At 56.6% G+C, this 18,599-nt stretch overlaps 2 protein-coding genes across 12 annotated transcripts in view; one reads left to right on the top strand and one right to left on the bottom strand.

Annotated features, from left to right (window-relative positions):
• The window catches only part of CDH23 (cadherin related 23), a 436,720-nt gene extending 419,997 nt beyond the window's left edge, over positions 1 to 16,723 (top strand). For 7 of the 9 annotated variants that reach the window (XM_025284698.3, XM_044942217.2, XM_044942218.2 and 4 more), the window contains 21 exons: positions 764 to 988; positions 1,882 to 2,051; positions 2,274 to 2,411; positions 3,397 to 3,516; positions 5,231 to 5,408; positions 5,545 to 5,756; positions 7,879 to 8,070; positions 8,258 to 8,371; positions 9,030 to 9,159; positions 9,258 to 9,509; positions 9,589 to 9,750; positions 11,179 to 11,435; positions 11,787 to 11,884; positions 12,294 to 12,414; positions 12,499 to 12,578; positions 12,710 to 12,750; positions 12,901 to 12,961; positions 13,442 to 13,571; positions 13,699 to 13,821; positions 14,199 to 14,303; positions 15,110 to 16,723. In XM_025284698.3, coding sequence (XP_025140483.3) covers positions 764 to 988; positions 1,882 to 2,051; positions 2,274 to 2,411; positions 3,397 to 3,516; positions 5,231 to 5,408; positions 5,545 to 5,756; positions 7,879 to 8,070; positions 8,258 to 8,371; positions 9,030 to 9,159; positions 9,258 to 9,509; positions 9,589 to 9,750; positions 11,179 to 11,435; positions 11,787 to 11,884; positions 12,294 to 12,414; positions 12,499 to 12,578; positions 12,710 to 12,750; positions 12,901 to 12,961; positions 13,442 to 13,571; positions 13,699 to 13,821; positions 14,199 to 14,303; positions 15,110 to 15,436 — 3,236 coding nt within the window. In that variant the 3' untranslated portion in view covers positions 15,437 to 16,723. Of the gene's footprint in view, positions 1 to 763; positions 989 to 1,881; positions 2,052 to 2,273; positions 2,412 to 3,396; positions 3,517 to 5,230; positions 5,409 to 5,544; positions 5,757 to 7,878; positions 8,071 to 8,257; positions 8,372 to 9,029; positions 9,160 to 9,257; positions 9,510 to 9,588; positions 9,751 to 11,178; positions 11,436 to 11,786; positions 11,885 to 12,293; positions 12,415 to 12,498; positions 12,579 to 12,709; positions 12,751 to 12,900; positions 12,962 to 13,441; positions 13,572 to 13,698; positions 13,822 to 14,198; positions 14,304 to 15,109 lie in introns of those variants that run through there. The other 2 variants (XM_044942219.2, XR_006550844.2) reach the window with 2 other exon arrangements.
• Positions 16,460 to 18,599, bottom strand: part of LOC102416033 (prosaposin) — a 33,570-nt gene continuing 31,430 nt past the window's right edge. For all 3 annotated transcript variants that reach the window (XM_045165550.1, XM_045165549.1, XM_045165551.1), the window contains 2 exons: positions 18,467 to 18,574; positions 16,460 to 17,512 (listed from right to left, as the gene is read on the bottom strand). In XM_045165550.1, coding sequence (XP_045021485.1) covers positions 17,477 to 17,512; positions 18,467 to 18,574 — 144 coding nt within the window. In that variant the 3' untranslated portion in view covers positions 16,460 to 17,476. The remainder of the gene's footprint in view (positions 17,513 to 18,466; positions 18,575 to 18,599) is intronic.

Consider the following 18,599-nt stretch of genomic DNA (forward strand, 5'->3'; position numbering starts at 1 on the left):
GATGTGAGACAGGAACTTCAGATCTGCTAAGAAGCCACATGGTCAGGCCAGAGGCAGCAAAGAGCAAGGCAAGTCTGTGAAGCCACAGACACCACAGCGGAGAAGAGAAGGGCATGCAGGCTGCCTTCTGTGGCTGGGCACAGGCTGTCCTGTCTGCGGCATGAGCCAGGAGGGGCTGCTAGAGGCACTGAATCTTGCCAAGCAGGGAGCGTGGAGGGGGATTTATGGATGGCGTGGCCTCTGCCATGAGGCAGAGACAGCTGGAGTGCGGGAGATACTGGCTGGGGCTTGGCAGATACTGGCTGCTTATCTTTATAGCCCAGAAGCCCTAGTTTTCAGGAAGGGTGGACCTAGTCATCTGCTACTTGTCCCAGGCTCAGAGAGCAAAGGGCCCAGGCTGGTTATACAGAGGGAACAAGTCAGAGGGAAACAAAAGGTCGAATCATGGAAAAGGGTCTTACAGATCATCCGAGTTCTGTCTCCTGGGACAAGTTAGGAAACTGCGCAACAGTGATGGCCAGGGCTTCCACCAAGGTTACCAGTCAGTTGGCAGAACCCAAGCCCCTCTCCCTATGGAAGAGTGAGAGACCTGACCAGAGTCAGCGGGCACAGACCACCACCCGAGGCTAGGGCTGAGCTTCAGGGAGCCCCGGGAGGCCTGTAAGATGCTGCCGTCCTCTCCGGGCTCGGCTGAGACTTAGGAAGGCCTGACCCAGCCACACCAGGCCTCTCATGCCACTCTCACCTGCTGCCTCCACCCCAGCCAAACTGACGGTCAACATCCTGGACGTCAATGACAACACACCCCAGTTCAAGCCCTTCGGAATCACCTACTACACAGAGCGGATCCTGGAGGGGGCCACCCCAGGCACCACGCTCATCGCTGTGGCAGCTGTAGATCCCGACAAGGGTCTCAATGGGCTGATCACCTATTCCCTGCTGAACCTGATGCCCCCGGGCTATGTCCAGCTGGAAGACTCCTCAGCCGGTAGGTGGGAAGGTCTGCCAGAGGAAGTCTGGGGAATATCTGTCTGTGCCTGCTTAGCCTCCCAGAGGGGCCAGGATCACTTCTCACCCTCCAGTTGAGGTCCCACCATGACCCCTCAGCGGGCAGGACCAGGGCCGACATGGTTAACATTCTAGTCACTCCTGCATGCCTGGTCTCGAAGCGTGGACGGGGTGCCTCGCTCCCGCTTAGAATGGAAGCCCCTTCAGCATCTGCTGGAGCCTGGAATAGTCCCTCACCCTCTCTACCACTCAAGCTTCACAATTAGTATCACTCAGGGGACAAGTAGGCCGAGAGAGAAGTGTCCCAGAGGAGGTCCTCCACTTGTTTTTGTACATCCCCCCTCCCCACTTTTTTTTAACGATTCCCTTTTTCTTTTTTTGACTGCACTGAGTCTTGGTTGGTGTACATGGGCTTTCTCCAGTTGCAGGGCATGGGCTCAGTGGCCGCAGTGCTAAGGCTTCCCATTGCAGTGGCTGTCTTTAGAGCACAGGCTCTAAGTATGCCTCAGTAGCTGTGGTGCATAGGCTCAGTTGCTCCACAGCATATGGAATCTTAACAGACCCATATCCCCTGCCTTCAGCAGGGATTCAACCCATATCCCCTGCATAGGCAGGCGATTTCTTAACCACTGGACCATCAGGGAAGTCCCTTTCTGCCTTGTGAAAGGCTTTCTCGCCCTTCCAGTGAGGAGAAGAGCTAGACACCAGTTATTCTCGGCCCTCTGGCCAGCCTCTGGGCAGTGACGCCTAGCCACCCTTCTCCCTCAGTGGACTGTGCTCATCCCCAGAGCCCCAGATCCTTCTCTTCCCACTTCAGAGAGCTTCCACGAGTGAGGGGTGGCCAGGATGGCAGTGAGAGTCTCTGTGTCTTAGGGAAGGTCGTTGCCAACCGGACAGTGGACTATGAGGAAGTGCACGGGCTCAACTTCACCGTGAGGGCCTCAGACAATGGGTCCCCACCCCGGGCCGCTGAGATCCCTGTCTACCTGGAGATTGTGGACATCAATGACAACAACCCCATCTTTGACCAGCTGTCCTACCAGGTGGGTGACCAGGCCAACACACTGGGTCTGGGACCCATGCCCATTCCTTGGGACCTTTGGGCATCTTCCACTCCCACCCTGCCAGCCTTCAAGTCCCATGGGAATGACCATCCATGAGTAGCTTGATGCTCTGGGCTGTCTGCATCAGTGAGTTTCTTGGGCAAGGGCAGAGACTCTAGACTGACCATGGCCCATGCTTTCTCTCTGCCCACTGGGCTCCAGGAAGCTGTCTTTGAGGATGTTCCTGTGGGCACAGTCATCTTGACGGTCACTGCTACTGATGCTGACTCAGGCAACTTCGCCCTCATTGAGTATAGCCTTGTGGATGGTGAGGGCAAGTTTGCCATCAGCCCCACCACAGTAAGTGGGCGGTGGAGGGCCTGGGTTTGGGGATGGGAAGTGGGAAGGGCCCAGGGTCATAGGCTGAGAAGCCACCAAAAGTATCGCAGTCACCCCTCTGTTTCTGGGTCCTGCCAGATGGGCGGCTGTAGCCTCAGAGGTCTTCCAGTCAAATTGGCAAGCACTGTTCTCAGAGTCCCAGACATCCTTAGACTGCGGCCTTTCTGTCCCAGCACATCTGGAAGGAAGTGGGGCAGTCTTTTGGAAGTTGCCCCTTGTGGGACAGAATCTGAGATTTGTCTCCACCAAACTAGAAGACTTGATTCAAGTCCATGAGACTGCTTTTGGAAACTGCCCGAGAGAGGCATAGGAAGCTCTGTAGACAGTGGGCACAGTAGCTGAGCACCTACTGTATACATGGCCCTACTCTCAGTGCTGGGAGAGGGAAGAAGTGCCCACCACACAGCCCTCGTGTTCCCATGAGTCTCAGACTTGTGGGAATGCAAAAGCTCAAGATTTTGAATGTCGGCAAATTGGTTCAAATGTGCCGTTTCAGTACAAGGAGGGAGGGAGAGAGCCCTGTGGCCTGGGGCTGGCTGGCCAGGCAGAGCCTTCCCCACTTGTGAGGCTGAAGCTGGACTTTCCCTCCCGCTGCCCGCCCGCATCCCCCTGCGCTCTGCCCTTTCAGCCGGGTTTCTCTCCCTCCTCTCGGCGTGAACAATAAGACATACTCCCAGCCTGGCGCTATGACTGTGAATACTTGTGGGGCACTACCTGGTACCTGGCCAGGTAGTGAGCTCCAGCCTGGGCTGTTTATCCCACCTCCAGGTAGACTCTGGAGTGCTGAAGGCAAGAAGAGCCGCTAGAACAAGAGCCCCACGGGGCCGGGGCTGGTGTCCCTTCAGTGCTGTATCTCCAGAGCCCTGAACAGTGTCGGCACTTAGCAGACGCTCAATAAATATCTGCCGAACTGATGAAGGACCTGACTCCACCCTCCCCCTCCTAGGGTGACATCTATGTGCTGTCCTCTCTGGACCGGGAGAAGAAGGACCACTATATCCTGACTGCCTTGGCCAAAGACAACCCTGGGGATGTGGCCAGCAACCGTCGAGAAAATTCGGTGCAGGTGAGGGACCTTGGTGTGGACACTAAGGATGTGGTTGTGGAGGCAGCAGGCCAAGCCTTTACAGGATGGGTGCTGCAGGGCAGAAGCAGGGCCGCTTTGGCCCCTGAGAGCTGTGGTGGCGGGAGGGAGAAGCAGGAGCATCGCCAGGGTTCACAGTGGCTGTGGCTTAGGGAGACAGGGGCTCTGCAGGAGAAACTGCTGTGTCAGAGCCCTACTAAGGCAGCTAAACATACATGCAAGTAAGAGTTAGTTGCTCAGTCATTTCCAACTCTGTGATCCCATGGACTGTAGCCTGCCAAGCTCCTCTATCCATGGGATTCTCCAGGCAACAATACTGGAGTGAGTTGCCATTTCCTCCTCCAGGGGATCTTCTGACCCAGAGATCAAACACAGGTCTCCTGCATTGCAGACAAATTCGTTACCATCTGAACAATCAGGGAAGCCCACACATACCTGGGTGTAAACCAAATAAAGCCTGGGCTATACATGGCCCAGTGTCTCCCTGGTGTCCCATTGAAAGAAACACAGTCCAGCGACCAAACATAATTATAAAGCATTTATATTTATTTAATGTCTCAGAGAACATGAATGAGGGATCGAATTCATAACCCCATTCCCAGGCCAGGTCTAGCGTCCACACAGTTGCTCTGAGGAGGCCAGCATCCCACCTTCGCTCTGTCCCCATTTCGATCCAGAGTCCTCCTCAAGACTCTGCTTTCTTTTCTTTCTCTCTGTTCTTTCTGGCCTTTCCAGTCCTGTCTTTCTGTATTCAGTTCTTCCACTTCTCAATAGTAACCTAACCATCCAAAGAAAAGTCTTCTGAAGGGTGGGGAGATAAGAAGCTGGGTTGGCAAAGAAAAATTCTCCTTAGCAGATAGGGGGCAGGGCTAGGAGCACTCACATATCCCATCGTTCTCACCTGTCACTTACGCAGGCACTGTGGTGGGGAGAACACAGTATCTGTAGTCAGGAGTCTACACTAGCTGAGCACACTGCATGTAACCTCTCTGAGCCTCTGCTGCCAGCAATGCAGGGAAAGGGAGGCAGGGACAGCCCTGGGGAGGCCTCCCTCCCAGAGGGGCGCTGAGTCAAGGAGACGGGAGGTAGAAAAGTGCTCTGTGCACTGAAAGGGGTTCTTGGTGTCAAGGCTGTGAAGAGCTCTGATACAGGTGCAGTCAGGCAGGGCCACAGCAGCCGGGGGCGGGGGGGAAAGGCCTCCTGGTGTAGCTAGAGGACCTGCCCTGGGCTGTGGGGTCAGCACACAGAGCCAAGTCCCAGGCCAGACACAAACACCAGGCAAGAGGGGCCCTAGGAGTGTAGGCGGCACAGTCCCGCATTAAGGTCCAGAGATCAGAGGCAGATGTATGGGGCCACTGTGGGAAGGGACGAAGGACAGAGTAGAAGGTCGGTGGGGAGGGGTCCCTGCTGCAGGGCCCAGACACCAGACCACCTGGTAACCACAGTGCCAGCTGCTGAGCATTTATTCAGGCCCGGCACTGCGCATGCACCGTCACAGACGCGCCTCACAAGCCCTGAGAGGTAAGATCTTGTCCCCAACGTACACGTAAGAAAACCAAGGCTCAAGGGCTTAAGGAAATATTGGGAGGTCAGACTAAACAGTGGGCACTATCCACCCCAGCTTACTCTTGTCTGACCGGGTCACCTGAAGCAGACCCCACTACGCTCCTGACCTTTGACCACAACCCCCCTCCAGGTGGTGATCCAGGTGCTAGACGTCAACGACTGCCGGCCGCAGTTCTCCAAGCTCCAGTTCAGCACGAGCGTGTACGAGAATGAGCCGGCAGGCACCTCTGTCATCACCATGATGGCCACCGACCAGGACGAGGGCTCCAATGCGGAGTTGGCCTACTCACTTGAGGGCCCCGGCGTGGGTACGTAGCCTGCTCCCCGCTCCCAGGATGCTTTAGGGGCTGCAGCCCCAGGCCAGGTAGAAGGTGGGGGGTGGAGGAGGGATGGGAAGGGTATTTCAGCCAGACCCATGTCCTGCTGTCCTACCCCACCTGCCAGAGGCCTTCCACGTGGACATGGACTCGGGCCTGGTGACCACAAAGCGGCCACTGCAGTCCTACGAGAGGTTCAGCCTGACCGTAGTGGCCACAGACGGCGGGCAGCCCCCGCTCTGGGGCACCACCATGCTCCTGGTGGAGGTCATCGACGTCAATGACAACCGCCCTGTCTTTGTGCGCCCACCCAATGGCACTATCCTCCACATCAGAGAGGTACTGCTGTCCCCGGGCCTCCTGCCACCTGCACCCCTTCCCGGATCCAGTCTACTTCTGTATTCTGCAGTCATTCTGCAGCCTGAGGCTGAAGGGGCCCCCACTGCGAAAGCCGGGAAACTGAGGCCAGAGTAAGGAGCCAGCCAGCTCAGTGCCACACAGGGCAGTGCTGAACAGCGGTTAGTAAGAAGGGCTGTGCCAGCCAAAGCTCTTGGACCCACATCTGACTCTCTCACTTACCAGCCAGATGACCTTGAGCAAGTGACTTCTCTGAGTCTTTTTTTTTTCGTCTGCAAAGTGGGACTAATAATAGTAGGTGTCCCATCTCTCGCTCCTAAATGTCTGCCAAGGACAGTCTCCCCACAAGCCACTTCCCCCATACTTGTCTCAAAATAAACACGCAGCCCCTGCTGTCTGTCTCTTGTTCCTGCTGATACCAGTGTTGGAGACAGCCTGGGACCTGAGGATGATCATCAAAATAAGAAACAAGGGGAAGTGGCTGAGCGTCTGTTTCCAATTCTTCTTTCATGCCTTATTCTCAAATGTCTTATAAAGATAGGGAAGGACTCCTGCCCTTCCCCTCCTTCCTCTCAGCACCAAAGCCCAAAATGCTCCTTGAAAGAATACTTGGGGGGTCTCCCACTTGTTCTTTTCTCCCCAAATGAAAATGAGCCAGTGGTCTCAGCATCTCTCCACATCTCAGAATGTTAGTGTTAAGTCCTCGCTGTCACTCTGTTCCATTTGAGGTCCCACACGATGAATTTCTCCCAGGGCTGAGCTCTAGGAAACACTACACCTTTACCTTGTGATTTGTTTTTTTTAACCTGTGTCTACTGCAGTGATACAGTGGCCCTCTTTTCTGTGTTCACTAGAGAGCTCAGAATGGTCAGCCCACCTTGATTGATGTACATGTTCGTGTACACGCCTTCCCTCCCATCCCTCTGTTTCCATCTTCTTGCCAGTCATTTTTTTCTCTATTCTGATTTGTTTAACCCATTCACCCTTATTATAGTTTATACATTCTTGTCCACTGCCTCAAATCTTCTTTACAGAACGAGGCAGCGTATAAATTAATAATAATCTAGTTCTTTGTAACTTCCCTGGTGGCTCGGACAGTAAAGAATCCGCCTGCAATGCAGGAGACCCAGGTTCATTCCCTGGGTGTGGAAGATCCCCTGGAGAAGGAAATGGCAACCCACTCCAGTATTCTTGCCTAGAAAATCCCATGGACAGAGGAGCCTGGTGGGCTACAGTTCATGAACTCACAAAGAGTCAGACACAGCTGACCGACTGAGCATGGTTCTTTTCCACACCAAAGGGCCCCTTTTACTAAGTTTGTTTTTTTTTTTTCCTTCAAGGGGTCCATATTTGAAAGATTCATGTTTCTCGAACAACCAGCATTTGTTAAGTAATTACCTCTGTCATCCCACTTTCAATCTATTAGAGGTAACTGCCAGTTGGAGTTTCCGATTGTCATGATCAATGAGATAAACAGTGAAATCATGCTGAGCTGATGCTGTTTTAACTGAAAGCCAAAAACGTGTTCTTTTTCTTGTGCCCTTGGCAACCTTTTCATGGGCCAATGTTGATGTCTATTAGGTTTTTTGATAGCTCAGACTTAAGGGACTTGGGAGTCTGAGGGTCGGAGAAGAGAAGTGGCCAGGTCACAGAGTGAATTAGTAGCAGACTTGGACCCAAATGTCCAGTCTCTAGCCACCAAATCACCCTCCCTGCATGCCCTCCCCATTTTCAGGGACCCCATTGGATGGATGTGTTCTTTGGGAATACCTAGAGCTCCTGTGATTGGGGTAGTAGGCCCAGAAACAGAGGGTGGCTCTGAGGGTCTTCTAAACCTCAGCATGCAGTGGGATGGAGGGATGGGATAGCCCTGGAAGGGCAGTCACCCCAAGAGTCTGGAACATGGTGGATCCAAGGCTGGACTGTCCGTAGGCAGTGGCCTTGGCTGGGGTTGGGGGTGAAGGAACATTCTAGCAAGTGCTCAGACTCCAGGAGAGTCCAGCTAAGCAGACAGGCATTTCCTAGGAATGCTGAAAGGTGGCAAGGACGTTCTGCTCTGGGAACCGGGATTCTCTCAGGATGCCTCCTTCTGTACCCCCTGCAGGAGATCCCACTGAGTTCCAACGTGTACGAGGTCTACGCCACGGACAAGGATGAGGGCCTCAATGGGGCCGTGCGCTACAGCTTCCTGAAGACGACAGGCAACCGGGACTGGGAGTACTTCACCATCGACCCAATCAGCGGCCTCATCCAGACGGCGCAGCGCCTGGACCGGGAGAAGCAGGCCGTGTACAGCGTAAGGGGGCGGGGCCCGGGGTGGGGGCGGGGCCCGGGCGGGGGCGGGGCCGGCCGAGAAAGAGACTTTCTTATGGGCGCAGGACCGCTAGTCCCCACCTAGAATGTCTGCGAGGGTAGTGACCTGTCCTCCTGGGATGCCTGCCTGGGGCCCTTCGTCCGCTCTGACGGCACTTCTCCTCCCCCAGCTCATCCTGGTGGCCAGTGACTTGGGCCAGCCGGTGCCCTATGAGACCATGCAGCCGCTGCAGGTGGCTCTGGAGGACATCGACGACAACGAACCCCTCTTCATGAGGCCGCCAGTGAGCCTACCCCTCCCCTGCACCGGTCACACCACACACTGTCCACACTGTGCTGTAGACACACGTGGTTACACGAGGAAACTGCCCGGCACTTCACAGAACAAATATTGTCTGAACAGCTACTATGTCAAGGCACTACCCAGCAGTCAAAATGCAGACAGAAATGCCTGACTCCTGGAGCTGACGTTCCCATGTCTGCATACACGCTCACAAAAGGAGCCTGAAAGTCAGTTCTGCTGTAGTGAGCTGGGGCTGAGCCTCTTCGTGTGGACTCAGACTCTCTAACTTGGCGGTTTTCTCATCTTGTGTGCACACAGGGTGTGATGTTTCCTGGAGACTGCATGTATGTATGTGTGTGAGAGTGTGTATGTGTGCACATGCAAGCCCCCTTGTTCAAACATCCGTCAGGTCCTAGGAGACCTTGGAGAATGTGCCCAGCCAGCCCTGCCCTCCTGGAGGAAGTCGTGAGTGACACTCCCTCAGGGCAGAGCAGGGGTCTCTCCAGCCCAACGCTTGCTCCCTTAAGGTTACAGCAGTTTCTCTAGGCCTGGGCAGGAAATTCCCTCAGCACCCACGAAGGCACTGCCCAGTGCCCTCTGGCAGGAGCAGAGGCTCAGGCCTTCCCTTGGCGTCCCATGACCTCCCTCTCCCCCTGCAGAAAGGCAGCCCCCAGTACCAGTTGCTGACGGTGCCCGAGCACTCACCACGTGGCACCCTTGTGGGCAACGTGACAGGCGCTGTGGATGCAGACGAGGGCTCCAACGCCATCGTGTACTACTTCATCGCAGGTGGGGCCTGGCAGGGTGGTGCCTCCCTACACTGGGGCTGGAGATGACCCACATGTGCCCTGTCCCGGCCCCTAATGCTGTGCCACGGTCCCCTTCAGCTGGCAACGAAGAGAAGAACTTCCAGCTGCAGCCCGACGGGCGTCTGCTGGTGCTGAGGGACCTGGACAGGGAGCGCGAAGCCATCTTCTCCTTCATCGTCAAGGCCTCAAGCAATCGCAGCTGGACACCTCCCCGCAGGCCCTCCCCAGCCCTTGACCTGGTCACTGACCTCAGCCTGCAGGAAGTGCGTGTCGTGCTGGAGGACATCAACGATCAGCCGCCACGCTTCACCAAGGCTGAGTACACTGCAGGTGCAGGGACCAGAGCCTGGGCCTGGGGCATGGGGTGGCCTCTCCTCTGCCGCTTACACTCGTCTGCCTATTCCTGCAGGAGTGGCCACCGACGCCAAAGTGGGCTCGGAGCTGATCCAGGTGCTGGCCCTGGACGCAGACATTGGCAACAACAGCCTTGTCTTCTATAGCATCCTGGCCATCCACTACTTCCAGGCCCTGGCCAATGACTCTGAGGACGTGGGCCAGGTCTTCACAATGGGTAGGGGCTCCAGCCACTTCATGGACTATAGGTCTGGACGAAATAGGGTCTATGGGGGTCCCACAAGGTATAGGTGGCCAGTCAGCCACATCAGTCCTTCTGTTGACCCATCCAGCCATCCACCTATCCATCTCTGTATCTACCCACCCACTTTCTTCTCTTCTTACCATCTCCTCATCCATCCATCCGTCCACCCATGCGTCCATTCATTCGTCTGCCCATCCATCTCCCCATTCTCCTTTCCATATATCCTCCTCTTTCCACTTGTGCACCTCACCCTCCCCTGCGTCAGGCATTGTACTAGGAAGGCACTGGGGAGCCAGAATTCAAAAAGCACACTTCACCCTAAAAGTATGCATGGTTGCTTGTGCATCTGCCTGTGTGGAGAGCTGAGCATCTCTGGGTTAGGTTCTAGAAGGTGTCCCAATCTAACCTCCAGCCGCTTCCCTGCCCTTCACTGCCCACAGCAATCAATTCAGGTTCTTTGGCCTGGCTTTCTAGACCCATCAGCTCTTCCTTCTAATCCCGCTTGCTGGTTCCACAGCCCTTATTTTACCCTTATGGGCATGGGTCCCACTCAGGCTGAACTACTCACTATTCCTTCAGCCTGCTTCACACCATCCTCCCCGGGCCTTGGATCCCTTTGTGTTCACTTCCTGTAACACCATCCTGACCTTCATCTCTGCCTTCAGAATGCTCCCCTCACCACCCTCTAAAGTCTGGTTCACGTGCCGCCACCTCCAGCCACACCACCAGACAACCATCACTTTGTCCTCCAACTTCCCACTGCTCTTAAACTAAAAAGCAGCTTGCTACAGGTCACAAAGCTACAAAGTGGCGGATGTTGAACCCAGATCTAAGTCTCTGAATCCAGTCTTTTAAGAGAAGACTGTGCCATACCACCGCCGGTCATCTCTCTGCTGTGGTTGTGAAATTCCAAGGCGCATGTGTTACGTGTGAGAAACAGACACAGGGGGTGCTCAGAAGTGCTCCACAGCCTCCCAGCGTGGGATGGCAAGGTCCAGCTTGTCATCCTTGGGCCAGTGCAGCCCAAGTTGTGTTTTTAGTATGCCACATGTTTAAATAAAACTTAGAATTCTCTAGCGGAGAAGGCGATGGCACCCCACTCCAGTACTCTTGCCTGGAAAATCCCATGGACAGAGGGGTCTGGTGGGCTGCAGTCCATGAGGTCACTAGGAGTTGGACACGACTGAACGACTTCACTTTATTTTTTCACTTTCATGCACTGGAGAAGGAAATAGCAACCCACTCCAGTGTTCTTGCCTGGAGAATCCCAGGGATGGGGGAGCCTGGTGGGCTGCCATCTATGGGGTCGCACAGAGTCGGACACGACTGAAGCGACTTAGCAGCAGCAGCAGCGGCAGAATTCTCTAGAGAAAGTGCACCAGCCATGGGCTCTCCCTGCAGGGAGTGTGGATGGCATCCTGCGCACCTTCGACCTCTTCATGGCCTACAGCCCTGGTTACTTTGTGGTGGACATCGTGGCCCGGGACCTGGCTGGCCACAATGACACAGCTGTCATCGGCATCTACATCCTGAGGGACGACCAGCGGGTCAAGATTGTCATTAACGAGATCCCCGACCGCGTGCGTGGCTTTGAGGAGGAGTTCATCCGCCTGCTCTCCAACATCACCGGTGCTATCGTCAACACCGATGATGTTCAGGTACCCTGAGGAACCTGCTCTGGGTCTAGGGGCAGTGGAGCAAGAAGAGGGGCCAGGACAGGGACAGAGCAGTGCAGAGAGATAGGGGTGTATGAAAGGGATCAGTCACTTCTTAGCTGCCTGAGCATGGTCCTTCCAGGTCTCTGGGCGTCAGTTTCCTCCTCTATAAAATGGGGCTGATAATAGTGTCTGGCCCAGTGCAGTTCAGTGGTCAGCCTCGAAGTTGACCCTTGGTGGGCATTCAGTAGTGCTAGGGTTTTGGCAGGGCAGGGCAGGAGGGGCTGCTGGAAAAGGCCTGCCCTTCCCACGCCTTGCTCCTGCCACGCCTCCCATGATGCCCTTCTCACCCAGTTCCACGTGGACAAGAAGGGTCGGGTGAACTTCGCACAGACGGAGCTGCTCATCCACGTGGTGAACCGCGACACCAACCGCATCCTGGATGTGGACCGGTGGGTGTGCATCTGTGCTCAGCTGTCTGTCTGTCTGCCTCCTGCCCTGGAGTTGGGTCTGTCAGCCTGCCCTGACCCTGGAGTTGGGGAGCAGGGTAACACCATCATGGCTGCTGTACGGGAGGCTCACACCCAGGGGTGGGCAGGGCAAGTAGAGAGAAGGTGTGTGAACAGAGAGATCTACCCCTTGAGCCTTACTCTTCCCATGCGTGAAATGGGACTATTAGAGCAATTGTGAGGATCAAGTAGGATCTTATGTGAAGGGATGGTGAAGCTGTAAGATACAAGGTTATCTGAGCTGAGGGGACCTGAACCTCACAAGGCTTGGTGGGGGGTGAATTTGGGGGCAGACTGGCCTGAGTGGGACGAGCTCTTGAGGAATGGCTGAGGCCTCTGCCCCCTCGCCCAGGGTGATCCAGATGATCGACGAAAACAAGGAGCAACTGAGGAATCTGTTCCGGAACTACAACGTCCTGGACGTGCAGCCCGCCATCTCTGTCCGCCCACCCGATGACATGTCCGCCCTGCAGGTACCCCTGGTGACACCCCCCCCCCCCAGGCCCCGTGCTGCCCTGGGTGCTCCCACCCACTCAGGCCCAGCCCTGCTCCCCTAGATGGCGATCATTGTCCTGGCCATTCTCCTCTTCCTGGCTGCCATGCTCTTCATCCTCATGAACTGGTACTACAGGACTGTGTGAGTGACCCCTACTGCCCTGCCCTGAGACAGGCTGACCGTGGACAGTCACGGAGGCAGGCAGGGCCATTAGGCCCTAAGGTGCCAGTCCAGCCCCAGCCTCCTTCACCAGCCCCTCTGCTTCTTTCTAGACACAAGAGGAAGCTCAAAGCCATCGTGGCTGGCTCCGCAGGTAAGAGAGGGCTGTGATGGGTGGAGAGATGGGAGGGGCCCCTGAGGGCCTAGAGTGACCGCCAGGGCCTCACAGGGCTGGCTCAGGCCCAGCTCCCCAGCCCCAGCAGGGTGTACCCCTCTACCCCACACCCCAACCCTTCTCCTACAGGGAATCGTGGTTTCATTGACATCATGGACATGCCCAACACCAACAAGTATTCCTTCGATGGGTGAGTGGGGTCCCTGAACCCTGCTGAGTGCACTGTCGGGAGACACACCCTGGACCAAGCTGGGGTAAAGTCCCTACTGCCTCTCAGGCTCTGAGGGCATCATGGACTGGCTGAAACCTGGGGTGTGGGTGCCCCCTGCTGGCCCAAACACCCTCTCTCCACCCTGACTTGGGCTCGCCAACCTGATTGGGCCGAAAGTTCCAGGGAGACATAGGTTTTGGGCACCGGGTGCAAGGGGCGGCCTCCGCACCAAAGCTGATCCAGATGGGAATTTGTCCTGGTTCTTGTGGGATCTTTGAGGGGAGGACGCACCCACAGGTGCCACAGGCAAGGGGCGTTTCTTACCACCCTCAACCCCCAGTCCTGTGACAGATATGGCCGAGGAAACGGTGGGGGCCCGTTTCCCTCAAAGGCATCAGAAGTGTCCATCCACTCCAGCCTTCCTTTCTCAGCCTTCCCTCAACCCCACTCCATCTGCAGGGCCAACCCTGTGTGGCTGGATCCTTTCTGCCGGAACCTGGAGCTGGCCGCCCAGGCTGAGCACGAGGATGACCTGCCGGAGAACCTGAGTGAGGTCGCTGACCTGTGGAACAGCCCCACCCGCACCCACGTGAGCCTGGGCCAGAGCGGGCGGGGACAGCCACGTGGGACATGTGCGTGTGTACACGTGTGTGCCTGTTTGTACACATGTGTGCGTGCCACCTACCTCTGCTCCAGCCAACGCCTCCTCTCCCCAGGGAACTTTCGGGCGTGAACCAGCGGCGGTCAAGCCTGACGATGACCAGTACCTGCGGGCTGCCATCCAGGAGTATGATAACATTGCCAAGCTGGGCCAGATCATCCGGGAGGGGCCCATCAAGGTGAGTCGTCCTGGCAGGCTCCTGCACCCAGACCCCTGGCTGGGCGTGGACTTACTCTAGAGGATGCAGGGACGGGGGAGGGTCCTGGGAAACAGCTTCCTCCACCTCTAGGGCCTCAGCTAGACCTGCCCTCTGGGGGGCCAGAACAGAGAGCGGCCCTGGGCTGAGGAGGAGCTGCTTCAGCCCGAGTGGCCTCAAGGCCAGGACTCCGGCGACATGGGTCTGGCTGGCCGCTGTCAGCAGGCTCTGCTCCCACCCTCTACCCTAGGATCAGATGCCCAGTCACCTTCCATTACCCCCACCTGTTAAGGGAGTGAGTGGGGGGTGGGGCAGGAAGGGGAGGGCCTTGGTGGGGGTTAACCCTCTCCCTCCCCCAGGGATCGCTGCTGAAGGTGGTCCTGGAGGATTACCTGCGGCTCAAAAAGCTCTTTGCACAGCGGATGGTGCAAAAAGCCTCCTCCAGCCACTCCTCCATCTCCGAGGTAGCGGGTGGGCCGGGAGCTGTGTGCTGTGCCCCAGCCCTGGGGGTGCTCTCTCCCTCTCCCTCCCTCATCCTCCTCTGAGTCTCTGAGATGCAGCAGGGACCCAGGACTGCAGTGGGGGGGGAGTCCAGGGAGTCAGACAGTTGGGTTCTGCTCTCTGGACTCTGCAGTGGGCTTTCTCAGGGATGGGTGGGTGCTGAGGCAGTGTTTCTCAGATCTGAGAAACCCCCAAGAAGGTATCTTTGAGAGATCATGTCATTTTTAGAGACTGCAGTGCCGCGTCAATCACTTTAAACAGTCAGACTTTATCTAAAAAGTTCAGATCTCCAGCTGGGCCAATATTCCCCACTGCCATAGATGAAAACCTCAAAGCTCCACACAGGACAGAAGCAGCATTCTTGAGTCTCTGCTCGACCTTATCAGTGCCCTCCAGCTTCCACTGTGGACGCTTCCCAGCTGCCACAGTGAGCGCTGATCCTGCTTGAGGCCGCCCAGTAACAAGTCAGGTTCCACAGGTGCACTCACAGGGCCTTCGTAGATCTCAGAGTGAATACAGGAGCTTACTCAGGTTCTCATGGGAACCCCATGCTCTGCAGAAACACACCTGTAGCCCCAGACGTATCTGTGGTTCTCCTTTGTACCCAGTTTGAGCAACACGGTCATAGGCTGCGCAGGCTTCTGAGACACAAGCCCAGGGTTCCTTGTGTGCAGTAAGGAGAAAACAAGCCCGTAGCAGGTGGGACTCTGGGGCCATTGACCTGCGCAGGGGCAGGCCCTGAGCATGTGGGGGTCCCGGCCTCTTGCAGCTAATTCAGACCGAGCTGGAAGAGGAGCCAGGGGAGCGCAGCCCCGGCCAGGGCAGCCTGCGTTTCTGCCACAAGCCGCCTACCGAGCTCAGAGGGCCAGACGGGATCCATGTGATACACGGGAGCACGGGCACGCTGCTGGCCACTGACCTCAACAGCCTGCCTGAGGATGACCAGAAGGGCCTGGGCCGCTCACTGGAGATGCTGACGACGGCCGAGGCCAGCGCCTTTGAGCGCAACGCCCGCACAGAGTCCGCCAAATCCACACCCCTGCACAAGCTTCGCGATGTGATCATGGAGAGCCCCCTGGAGATCACGGAGCTGTGACTAGATGGGGGGAGCCTGCCTGGTATGAGCAGCCCAGCCCCTCTGGGGGCCAGAGCAGGGGCAGGACCTCTGGGGTGCGGGCCCCTCCGGGGGCAGCTCTGGGCACACAACCTGGGGCTGGCCCAGCAGCAGGGCCTGCCTCAGCTGTCCAGATTCCACTTCTGCCAGACGCTCATTCAGCATCTGATCTCTACCTTCATAAAATGTTATTTTTTTAAGAAAACCAAACAAACGGTAAGCATCTAAGGACAAGGTAAGGAGGGTCACCGAGACTCCAGGAGTCTGAGGTCCAACTCAGCCCAGGCTGAGCTGAAAGAGGCCAAGCCGGCCCTCTCCCCGCTCCTACCCCAGCCCTGTCCCCCCAACCCTAGCCCCACTGCACAGGAGCCCAGCACTGGGGAGGGAGCCCAGCGCAGGCATGCCCTGCCTGGCCTTGACTCTTGGACTCCAGTTCAAGTCCCAGCACATTTCTGCCACAGCCCTGACTGGACACGCAGGCGGGGGCAGTGAGTCCTCCCTGTCTCTCCACACGGACACAGTCAATGTCGGCAAACAGCACCCGCTCCATTTCACTGGCTTCCCAGATGTTCCCGGCTCACAGAGAGAAAACGACTGATGTTCCCTTGGGTTTTGAATGTAGAATGTTCATGTGCATCCCCGTTTTAAACTAAGTTATTCCCTCAATATTTTACCCTTGGTTTTGTTCACTTGGTACGCACTGAACGTCTCTGGAATGGTCTGAATTTTAAAAAGAAAAGCAACTCATAAGGAACCGGCATGTCGCTCTGGTAAACTTACCTGCGGGGCTGGGCTGGGGCAGGGGGGCGGTAGGGGTGAGCACGGGCCAGAGCTGGACCCATCTTCGGGGGCACGCCCTGACCACTGGCTGCCATGGAGAACCAGAGATGGGACTTCATTCCTGTGGCCAAACGGGGCCTGAGGACTGCTGGGCACTTACAGCTCACAGCCTCAAGAGCCCTTCAGAAGCCAAACTTCTGGCTGAGGTATGACACACACTCAGGCTCTGGTTGACAGACTTTATTGTTAACTCACAGAAATTCTAGTGCAAAACAAACCAAAAAATCATTAAGTTCATTTAATAGCAACCGCATGTCTTGCTCTCTCCTGGCAACCGGAAGTGGAACAGAAGCAGTCAAACGGGAGAGAAGAAGGCAGGGCGGCAGCCGAGGCCCCGGGACGGCACACCCAGCAGACCTTTTCTACCTGGAAGCCAGAGGCTTAGGAGCTTGCCATCCACATTTATTGGCAGGTCAAAAAGAACATCTACAAGAGGGGGGTCGGAGGGGAGGGGCCATCCTGCCCAGAGCGGTGCTGGCGCTGGGCACCAGGGTGGGCACGAGCAGGCAGGAGGCGCCACCAGGGCCCACACATGCACACAGGCAGCCACAGGCCCTCCACAGAGAGCTAGCAGGGCACATTCAGCTGAACTGGTTTTTCCCCCTCCCACCCAGAACCACAGAACTCCAAAACCACATCCATCAGGAAAGACAAGAAAGCCGAACTGAAGGTTGACCCAGGGATAGCGAGCCCCGCCCCACCAGCTCTGATACAGTGAGAACCGCATTGTTTAAAAAGCCTCATTATTCTAAGTCTCTCGTCTGTCATATAAAACCGCCTTTGTTTTGCAGTCAGCAGGCCCGCAAAAGGGGACGGTGCCTCTACGCCTTCGTTAGAGCAGGCAGGGCCTCAGCACCCAAAGCCCGGCCAGCAGGACAGACCACCTCCGTCCGGAGGCTCCGGCTCACGTCCCCAGCCAGAGCCCCCTCTCCTCCACATAACCACACGTAGGGACAGACTCAGAAGACCTCCAGTGTACGCTATGTCGGCATCTGTCTAGCAGAGAGAAAGGGACACCAAAGCAACGACGTCAGCACGCCACTGACGGCAACACCACAGTGAGGGGGAGAAAGGGGCGGAGGGGGGGTCCTATTTCTATAACAAAGGCAACAGATCTGTGTTCGTTCCCCCAGACACACGAGCAGGAAAGACGCTGCAGCTTCTCCAGGATGGAACGTGCCTCTAGTTCCACACGTGACGCTTGCAGTGCTCGACGGCCTGACAGGAGAGAGGGGACAGTTTAGTCTGCAGGTGACACACTCCACCTAGCCCCTGAGCACATGAGCCTGCACCCAGCAAGGGGACCCGACACCCTGGCCCAGATCAGCCGGAGGGCACACATGCTGAAAACCCAGGCATAGTATGTGGTGGGGTTCTAAGACTCATAAGGCTTGAGTCCAGAGCAGTGGGTGAACAGCGCCCCTGCAGGTAGGGCCAGGACCCCTCCCTCTGATTGTAGAGAGGGCCCCAAGGCAAAACTCCTCAGCCAACACTCAGCCACTCACACCAGCTCAGAACTGGCCCAGGTACCCAGGAGAGCGGGGGATCCCACTCCACCATGGACGTGCTGCAGGGCAGGGCACTGGGGCAAGGGGCTTGAGGTGGGGGGGCTCACACCCTCAACACCGGCTCACTGAAAGAATCCCCACAAGGAAGAGAAAGTTGCGCATAGAAACACCAGGTAACAGAGGTTGAGACACATGTCCCCACCCAGGAAAGCAGCACAGGTCACCCAGGAGTGGCTGCCCAGCCGGGAGCCAGCGCCCAGGGTGGCTCGAGAAGAGCTCTGCCAGGCCCTGGTGAAGAACCAGGCCAGGCTCCAGTCAGGGCAAGAGGGAGCCAAGGGACAAGAGGCCTTGTGCAAGAATCCAGCAGGCCTTGTGCAATCCCTCGGGTGACTGACTTCCTATGAACCTGACCCTGTCACAAGGGAACCAAAGGCAAAAGCAAGAAAGCAGAAGCAAAGTACACTGGAGAACATCCCCTGCCACCCATCACTCCTGAGACGAGAGTGCAGGGAGCCCTGCTTTTGCTGGTGACCACACGTAAGCCTTACTGCGCCCCCATCCTAACCCGAAGACAGAGAGCTGAGCCTCCCTCTCCTCGGCGTCACACACTCCGCCAGAGCACAGGCACGGGCCTGGCAGGCGGGCCCACAGAGCCGTTACTCACGTTGCACAGGGCTGCCGACTCCATGTTCTGGCACCAGTAGCTCGGGCCCCAGACACACTTCTCAGCTCCCAAAAGCGGCTTGTGGGCTGCTGGGCAGGCTCCAATCTTCTATATGGTCAAGAGGAGCAGAAAG

Source organism: Bubalus bubalis, chromosome 4 (genome assembly GCF_019923935.1).
Source record: "Bubalus bubalis isolate 160015118507 breed Murrah chromosome 4, NDDB_SH_1, whole genome shotgun sequence".
Lineage (NCBI taxonomy): Eukaryota > Metazoa > Chordata > Mammalia > Artiodactyla > Bovidae > Bubalus > Bubalus bubalis.